A 10,538-nucleotide genomic window follows, 5' to 3' on the forward strand; every position below is an offset into this window, starting at 1 on the left:
TGTAATACCTCAGCCTTATAGAACACCTCTCCTCTCTCTGTCTAATGTAATACCTCAGCCTTATAGAACACCTCTCCTCTCTCTCTCTAATGTAATACATCAGCCTTATAGATACCTCTCTCTCTGTATCTAACCCTAACTTGCTCCTTCTAGGGAAGGACCTGTCCAGCCGCAGCCAGACAGACCTGGCCTGTATCTTTGGGAAGAGGGGGACGAAGCGCATGGCCGAGGACCAGGAAGAGGTAAGACCCTATATAGTCCCAATAAGTCATGTTATAAAGTAATCTGCAATACAGATACAACGTTGTGACTGAAACCCGAACCAGCCCGTATCTACATCTAACCCTACAACTCACTGGCAACACCACCACCGTCTCCTCCCGTGACCCCTGTCCCGTGACCCCTCCTAGAGCCAAAGCCAGGTCGGTAGAGGGCCGTCCTAAATGAAACCTTATTCACTATATAGTGCGCTAATTAGGGCCCTATAAAATCTGCGTTACGGAGAACGTTATGGTTACCGTGTATGGTTACATGGATGTATGGTTACATGGATGTATGGTTACATGGATGTATGGCTACATGGATGTATGGTTACATGGTTACATGGATGTATGGTTACATGGATGTATGGTTACATGGATGTATGGTTACATGGCGACATGGATGTATGGTTACATGGATGTATGGTTACATGGGATGTATGGTGTACATGGATGTATGGTTTACATGGATGTATGGTTACAATGGATGTATGGTACATGGTTTACATGGATGTATGGTTAAATGGAATGTATGGTTACATGGTTACATGGATGTATGGTTACATGGATGTATGGTTACAATGGTTTTACAATGGATGTATGGTTCATGGATGGATGGTTAACATGGTTACAAATGGATGTATGGTTACAATGGATGTATGGTTACATGGATGTATGGTACATGGTTACATGGCTGTATGGCTACATGGTTACATGGCTGTATGGCTACATGGTTACAATGGCCACATGGATTATGGTTACATGGAATGTAAATGGTTACATGGAATGTATGGTTTACATGGATGTATGGTTACATGGCTGTATGGCTACAATGGCTGTAATGCCACACTGGATGTATGGCTAAATGGTTACATGGATGTATGGCTACAGGATTGTATGGCCTACATGGTTACATGGATGTAATGGTTACAAATGGATGTAATGGTTACATGATGTATGGCTACATGGATGTATGGCTACATGGATTGTATGGCTAGCATGGTCAACATGGATGTATGGCTACATGGCTGTATGGGCCACATGGATGTTGGTTACACTGGATGTATGGCTACATGGATGTGTATGGCTACATGGATGTATGGCTAACATGGTTACATGGCTGTATGGCTAGATGGTCTGTATGGACACATGAGTATGGCTAACATGGTTACATTGGATGTATGGCTACATGGATGTATTGGCCTACATGGATGTATGGCTACATGGATGTATGGCTACATGGCTGTATGGCCACATGGAAATGTAATGGCTAACATGGTTACATGGATGTAGGCTTGTACATGAGTATAGCTATGATGAGGTACATGGATGGTATGGCTACATGGGTACATGCGATGTGTGGCTACATGGTTACATGGATGTATGGCTACATGGTTACATGGCTGTATGGCCACATGGATGTATGGCTACATGGCTGTATGGCTACATGGTTACATGGATGTTGGATGTATGGACATGGATGTATGGCTACATGGTCACTTGGATGTATGGCTACATGGTCACATGGATGTATGGCTGTATGGTCACATGGATGTATGGCTACATGGTCACATGGATGTATGGTTACCTGGTCACGATGGATGTATGCTACATGGATGTATGGTTACATGGATGTATGGTTACATGATGTATGGTTACATGGATGTATGGCTACATGGATGTATGGCTACATGGTTACATGGATGTATGGCTACATGGTTACATGGATTATGGCTACATGGTTACATGGCCACATGGATGTATGGTTACATGGATGTATGGTTACATGGCTGTATGGCCACATGGATGTATGGCTACATGGCTGTATGGCTACATGGTTACATGATGTAATGGCTACAGTGGATGTATGGCTCATGGTCACATGGATGTATGGCTACATGGGTCACATTGGATGTATGGCTACATGGATGTATGGTCACATGGATGGTATGGCTACATGGATGTATGGCTACATGGTCACATGGATGTATGGCTACATGGATGTATGGTCACATGGATGTATGGCTACATGGATGTATGGCTACATGGTCACATGGATGTATGGGCTACATGGATTATGGGTCCACAATGGATGTATGGTTACATGGTCACATGGATGTATGGCTACATGGTCACATGGATGTATGGTACATGGTCACATGGATGTATGGTTACATGGTCACATGGATGTATGGCTACATGGATGTATGGCTACATGGTCACAATGGATGTATGGCTACATGGATGTATGGCTAACATGGTCACATGGATGTATGGCTACATGGAGTGTTATGGTTACTGTCACATGGATGTATGGCTACATGGTCACATGGATGTATGGCTACATGGTCCAATGGATGTATGGCTACATGGTCACATGGATATATGGCTACATGGTCACATGGATGTATGGTTCATGGTCACATGGATGTATGGCTTACATGGTACATGGATGTATGGCTACATGGATGATGGCTACATGGTCCATGGATGTATGGCTACATGGTCACATGGGTGTATGGCTACATGGTCACATGGATGTATGGCTACATGGCCTGTATGGTTACTACATGGATGTATGGTTACATGGATGTATGGTTACATGGATGTAATGGTTACATGATGTATGGTTACATGGATGTATGGCTACATGGCTGTAATGGTTACATGGATGTATGGTTACATGGATGTATGGTTACATGGATGTATGGTTACATGGAGTGTAATGGCTACATGGATTATGGTTACATGGATTGTAATGGTTTGGATGTATGGTTACATGGATGTATGGTTACATGGATTGTATGTTACCTGCTGTATGGCTACATGGCTGTATGGCTTACACATGGATGTATGGCTACATGGTTACATGGGTGTATGGTTACATGGATGTATGGCTACATGGCTGTATGGCCACATGGATGTATGGCTACATGGTTACATGGATGTATGGTTACATGGCTGTATGGCTACATGGATGTATGGCTACATGGATGTATGGCTACATGCAGTATGGCCACATGGATGTATGGCTACATGGTTACATGGATGTATGGCTACATGGATGTATGGCTACATGGATGTATGGCTACATGGTTACATGGATGTATGGCTACATGGTTACATGGTGTAATGGCTACAGGTACATGGCCACATGGATGTATGGTTACATGGATGTATTGGTTACATGGCTGTATGGCCACATGGATGTATGGCTACATGGCTGTATGGCTACATGGTTACATGGATGTAATGGCTACATGGATGTATGGCTACATGGCTGTAGGTCACATGGTGTATGGCTACATGGTATGGATGTATGGCTACATGGTCACATGGATGTATGGCTACATGGTCACATGGATGTATGGCTACATGGTCAATGGATGTATGGTACATGGTCACATGGATGTTATGGTTACCTGGTCACATGGATTGTATGGCTACATGATGTATGGCTACATGGTCACATGGATGTATGGCTACATGGATGTATGGCTACATGGATGTATGGTTACATGGTTCAATGGCTGTAGGCTACATGGTCACATGGATGTATGGCTACATGGATGTATGGCTACATGGATTACATGGTTACATGGACATGATGTATGGCTAATGGATGTATGGTACAATGGAATGTTATGGTTACATGGCTGTATGGCTACATGGTCACATGGATGTATGGCTACATGGATGTATGGCTACATGGATGTATAGGGTTACATGGTTACTGGCTGTATGGCTACTGGTCACATGGATGTATGGCTACATGGATGTATGGCTACATGGATGTATGGTTACATGGTTACATGGATGTATGGCTACAATGTTACATGGATGTATTGGTCACATGGATGTATGGCTACATGGATGTATGGCTACATGGTCACATGGATGTATGGCTACATGGCTGTATGGTTACATGGATGTATGGTTACATGGAGTATGGTTACATGGATGTATGGTTACATGATGTATGGTTACATGGAGTATGGTTACATGGATGTATGGTTACCGTGTATGGTTACATGGATTGTATGGTTACATGGATGTATGGTTACATGGATGTATGGCTACATGGATGTATGGTTACATGGATTATGGCTACATGGTCACATGATGAGTTCACCTTGTTGTGGTCTCTGCAGCTGTGTTGTTCAGTATTGATTCAGGATAGAGATGAGAGATGGAGGACGTATCGGCCGTAACATTAAACATGATTAGCAGATGAAGTCAGTAAAGGAAAGAGGACTCTGTTTGTTGTTGATGTGTTTATGGAATCAAGACGGGGTCATGGGGATGAAGACCTAGCTTGTTCATTCATGCGTCGCTCCCCCCCCCCCCCCGCCCAGTGTCAAGGCCAACGTGTTAATGTGAGTCTGTGATGTGTGTGTGATGCTGTGATGTGTTTGTGTGTGTGGTGTGTGTGTGAGCTGTGATGTGTGTGTGTGTGTGTGAGCTGTGATGTGTGTGAGCTGTGATGTGTTGTGAGCTGTGATGTGTGTGTGTGTGTGTGTGTGTGTGTGTGATTGTTGATCTGTGATTGTGTGTGTGTGTGTGTGTGTGTGTGTGTGTGTGTGTGTGTGTGGTGGTGTGGTGTGTGTGTGAGCTGTGGTGTGTGTGTGAGAGCTGTGAGCTATGGTGTGTGAGCTGTGGTGTGTGTGTGTGAGCTGTTGGTGTGTGTGTGGCTGTGGTGTGTGTGTGAGCTGTGTGTGTGTGTGAGCTGTGGTGTGGTGAGCTGTGATGTGTGTGTGTGTGTGGCACACTAGGTTCATACTACAGAAAGATCAAGTACTGTACAGGTTGTACTTAAAACTACATTATTGTCAAAATAAATCTGAGATCCATCTAATTCCTCCAATTTGCCTGTTGGTCCCAGGTCAGTTCAACAGGACAGAAACTTAGTTATTTAAAAAATAATAATAATTAATTAGCCAGCCAGCATTACTGGCCATTTTCCAATAATGTCTGGCCAGTATTGGGAGGTTGGTTAAATTATGTGACTGTGGCTCATTGTCCTGTCCTGATAATAAATCTGGCGATAGCCGTGGTGTATGGATCAGAGCGCTCGACCCCAGCTGTCTGTCCCTGATGAGGAGAGAAGGGTCGCCTGCCCATCCCTCATGGGCCTGGCGTGGGAGGACAGGAAACCCGGCGCGTACCACCTCCCCTCATCCACCCCCCCCCCCCCCCCACTTGTCCTTCAGTTAGGCCTGTACAGCGTATGGTATTTGCTTCTTTGCCATTAATCTGTTTTTGGTGAGAAATAGGATTGTGTCCTCTGGAAGATGATTGGGTAAAACACTGCGGGGGGAAAAGACAACATCACTCGTAAAAACTCTAAACGGTCAAAACCATTTGGTTATGAGATAGGGGGGAGAAATCCAAAATGGTGCTATATATTCATTGGCGATGTCATAATTACATTTTAAAGATAAATATTTATACATTACTATCTCAAAACGTGCAAAAAAATATTATAAGTTAATTAGTGGGTGATGTGGATTTCATATCAAAACACAGAGAGCTGTCAGACCAGTCCAGCTCATGAGGTCCATCAGCAACAGATTTGAATTTAGAATGGAACCTTTTGCTGTTAAAGTAACTAACTAACCGGTCGACGGCGGGACCGGTGCCTGACGGACTGGTTGTAACCGTCGAGGCACACCTGAGTTGCACGGTGAGCGGGACACTGAGTGCTACCGGTCGACGGGGCGGACACGAGTCACCGGTGACGGCTGTGCCTAACCGGTGACGGGCGACCCTGAGTTGCCTAACCGGTGACGGGACAATGGGATGTTTGAACTCTTGGATCTGGTTCCGAGGGTCTCCACAGAGCTAGGTTAATTCAGCTTTTAGTTTCAATGCACCGTATAGCTGGAACAAATTAAAAATGCAGGTTCTAGTGACTTACGGGAAATTAAGTATTAATTGGGGTATTATTTGTGGAAGAATGTAACTGTTTTTCTGGGTGATTTGTGATGTTTTATTTGTGAGTACAATGATTGTTTTTTGTATTTGTGTGTATGTATGTGTATATAATATTTTATATATTTATATATATATATATATATATATATATATATATATATATATATATATATATATATATATATATATTATACATTTACAGTACCAGTCAAAAGTTTGGCACACTACTCATTCAACTTCAAACTTTATTTGCCACATGCGCCGAATTACAGCAAGTGTAGACTTTACCGTGAAAAGCTTACTTACAAGCCCTTAAACCAACAGTGTAGTTCAAGGTTTATTTTAAATGTTTAATATTTTCTATCTACATTGTAGAATAATAATGAAGACATCAAAACTATGAAATAACACATATGGAATCATGTTGTAACCAAGAAAGTGTTAAACAAATCAAAATATATTTGAGATTCTTCAAGGTAGCCACCCTTTGCCTTGATGACAGCTTTGCACACTCTTGGCATTCTCTCAACCTACTTGGCATTCTCAGCTACTTTGAAGAATCTCACATTTTAGTAAATATATTTTGATATAACACTTTTTTTTGGGTTACTACCTGATTCCATATGTGTTATTTCATAGCTTTCATGTCCACTATTATTCTACAATGTAGAAAATAGTAAAAAATTAATAAATAATGAAAACCCTGGAATGAGTAGGTGTCAACTTTTGACTGGTACTGTACGTAACGCAACAATTTACAAGATTTCACTGAGTTACAGTTCATATAAGGCAATCAGTCAGTTGAAATAAATTCATTAGGTCCTAATCTATGGAGTTCACATGACTGGCCAGGGGCACGGCCATGGGTGGGCCTGGGAGGGCATAAGCGCAGACACTGGAGAGCCAAGTCCCAGCAAGTCGGGATGAGTTTTCCCCACAAACGGGCTTTATTACAGACAAAAAAATACTCCTCAGTGTTTACATTACCCTCTGTGATTTATTAGATCCAAGAGGTAGTGATTTAGACGTGTGTGTAACCGACCAATGGGATCTCGATGATCGTCGTTAGGCTGTAATTACCTTACCCCCCTTTTGCATTGCATTTTAAACCAGTAACCAAGAGACAGACGCTTTCTCTTTCTCTGTTACCCCGGGGCTAATCTGTATGTGTCAGAGAGTTGGCTCAGTTTGGTGGGTGCAGCCGAAGAGAGCTGGTGTGTGTGTGTGTGTGTGTGTGTGTGTGTGTGGGGGGGGTCACTTGACACGCTGTTGTTCTCGTAGGGCCCTGTCAATGGACACACTTGAGGGCTGTCCTTTTTTGTTTCGCGCAATTAGTTGCAATCTGAGAGCAAATTAGAGCTCCTAGCCTTCACAACAAACACAACACTGTGCCCAAACAAACACACACACCACACACAGCACACACACACAACACAACACACACACACAACACACACACACACACACACACACACATCACACACACACACACACACACAACACACACACACCAACACAACACCTCCTAAAGTCTGTCCTCAGTCTCTTTTCGTCTATGGTGTTTACCATTGGATGCAGCAGACACAAAATTATTGGACCGTCCTTAACTTTCCCTCTCCAGCTATCACTTTAATTAAATCAATCTGCTCTGGACACAAGCTACAGACAGGAAGGGAGAAGACCGCTGCTTTGAGAGGAGAGAGGAGGGAGAAAGGGAATAGAGAAAGATAGAAAGAGTGAGAAATGTGGATAGAGACAAGAGGATTGGGAACGAGACAAAAAGGAGGCATGATGCTGACAGTGGGAAAAGAGGCAAAAGGTGAGAAAGATGGAATAGAAAGGAGAGAGATTATACAATCAAAGGAGGAGAGAAAGAGAGGGAGTGAGAGGAAGAGATAGCAGAAAGATAAGCATTTCTTTCTTTCACCTTCAGTAAACAAATCAGTGGGAAAGGTGTGCACAGGATCTGCGAGTTCCGCTATGCCATTTCTCAAATAACTTAATCCTCCGTGTCAGGAAAAAAGGTCTAAACAGCAGCAAGAAATCCTGAACCAAAACACATGAATGATAAATTACATGTAGTTCAGTACATGTATGTACCAGTAGGCAATGTATATACTGTATGTATGGTACAGTAGCAATGATTAGTTAAAAATCCCGTAAGTCCTTTTCCTGCAGTCAAATGACAAAAGCGCCCTCCTTGCTCATGTATTAATATTTTTCATAATTTCACAATTGATACAATATATTTTTGTGATGAATATAAAGTGTAATATTGGGATGCAAAACTCCAAAAATGTAATGCATTTTCAACTCTATATCTGACATAGTACAGGTGTCCTTTTTTTGTATGTTGCCCATAACCATGTGTGAGTTGCAATGTTCCCTCTAAGGCTAACACCCGTCGCACCAGGCAAAATAAATACCAGCATGCACAGAGAAGCAAGAGACTGAACCTTCATTCTTACTAGATTCCCTTTAGTTAACACTATCAAATGTTCTTTACTGTGAGAATCTGTGATCTAATCACCAAAATATTAGCCACTTTCAATCAACAATACAGAAAAGAAAACGAACTACGAAAATACTTATTATGCCAAACTAACTATGGCAGAGATTTAATTGTAGGCAGAATGCATCTGCGTAGGAGCACCTAAGGTCTGTACTCTACAACTCCAGGAAGTTGGTGGCCCCATTAATTTGGGGAGGACAGGCTCATGGTAATGGATGAAGCGGAAACTCCACCACAATCAGCCTATGCCGACCTTTCCACATCTGTAGTGGAAAGTGCAGAGCTCAGTGCTGTTTGTCAGAACGCAGCGACATCTGAAAAATCGGTCTCACGAACACGATGGTGTTCTCGTCCGCTTTTTTCTGTATGACCCGATCCCTAGTCATTAAGACTAACGCTAGTTAGCATTGTGCTAGTGCAAGTTTAGCAAACAGGGGTGAAAGTAAGTAAAAACATTTTGTGGGGTACGCCTTACCGGTAAAACTTGACTCTATCACAGATAACTCAAAATGCCAAAGGAAACTGTAGGCTAACTACACAACCATATATTTAACCATTACTTGCATTCAGCCACGTTAACAATGTGCGAAAATTGAACTTGAAAACCCGGGTGGTAAATGCTTCAAATTGCATTGTGGTTCAATCAGAACACTTACTTTTACCACACAGAAGTGGACAGGTGGAGATGAGTGGCCCGATATCGAGGGCGCGCGTGGACAAGCCAGTGGACCGCTTTCACTTCAGCCTGCAAGCGAGGGCTAATGACATTGGCAGAATTGTACTGTTGGGGTTTGGATGCTGAAAATGATTTGTGTGTGGACCCAACGTGACGGGTAGCCTACAAGATGCACACTTCTTGAATTTCCTATAAACAAATCCCTAAAACAATTCCCGTATGTTGGCATTTCCAGACCCCCCCCCCCTACTTGTAACACTAGGTCACTGCTATGGGTCTGGACGTGTTTATGAAAACATTCATTAATAATGGGGCGGGTCCTCACTACTGCAGGCCACCGAAAAGGGCAGGTGTGGTAGCCTCATATACGCACACATGGACACAAGCACATGCACCAAAACACACACACATTGTAACAAGATACCTCCACAAGTGCATGCAAATGCGCACGGTGTGATCACTCAACAGAGCCATTAAGGTTCCTAGCAAGGACCACACATCTTTGGCTCGTGACGTATGACGTTTGTGACGTGATGTTTGATAATGAACATTTGATAATTCTAAATTAATAGAATAATAGTTGAATAATCAAAACTATGAAAATACACGATGTGGATTCATGTAGTAACCATGTTGGCATTCTCTCAACCAGCTTCATGAGGTTAAGTCATGGCATGCATTTCAAATTAAAACAGGTGTGACTTCTTAAAAGTTCATTTGTGGAATTATCTTTCCTGTCCTAATCGTTTTAACCCACTCAGTTGTGTTGTGACAAGATAGCACCTATTTGGTAAAGACACGTCCAATATTATGTGCAAGGAACTAGCTCAAATATAGCAAAGAGAAAATGACAGTCCATCATTACTTGAGACGTGAAGGTCAGTCAATGCGGAAAATGGTCAAAAAACTTTGAACTTTTCTTCAAGTGCAGTCACAAAAACCATAGTTATGATGAAACTGGCGTCTCACATGAAGAACAGTCCACAGAAAGGAAGACCCAGAGTAACGCTCTGCTGCAGAGGATAGTTCATTAGCGTTACCAGCCTCAGATAATTGCGGCCCAAAAATATACTTCACAGAGTTCAGAAACACACACATCTCACTCTCTATCAACAGACTTGTGAATTCAGGTCCTTCATGTTCGAAATTGCTGCAA

At 42.6% G+C, this 10,538-nt stretch overlaps 1 protein-coding gene across 5 annotated transcripts in view; it reads left to right on the top strand.

Moving 5' to 3' along the window:
* Positions 1-10,538, top strand: part of pinx1 (PIN2 (TERF1) interacting telomerase inhibitor 1) — a 72,877-nt gene that overhangs the window by 36,246 nt on the left and 26,093 nt on the right. For all 5 annotated transcript variants that reach the window (XR_011473778.1, XR_011473780.1, XR_011473779.1 and 2 more), the window contains exon 6: positions 154-242. Coding sequence is in view for 1 of the 5 variants with exons in the window: in XM_024013814.2 (XP_023869582.2) it covers positions 154-242 (89 nt within the window). In the remaining 4 variants the exon portion in view is untranslated. The remainder of the gene's footprint in view (positions 1-153; positions 243-10,538) is intronic.

This window comes from Salvelinus sp. IW2-2015, linkage group LG21, assembly GCF_002910315.2.
Source record: "Salvelinus sp. IW2-2015 linkage group LG21, ASM291031v2, whole genome shotgun sequence".
Lineage (NCBI taxonomy): Eukaryota > Metazoa > Chordata > Actinopteri > Salmoniformes > Salmonidae > Salvelinus > Salvelinus sp. IW2-2015.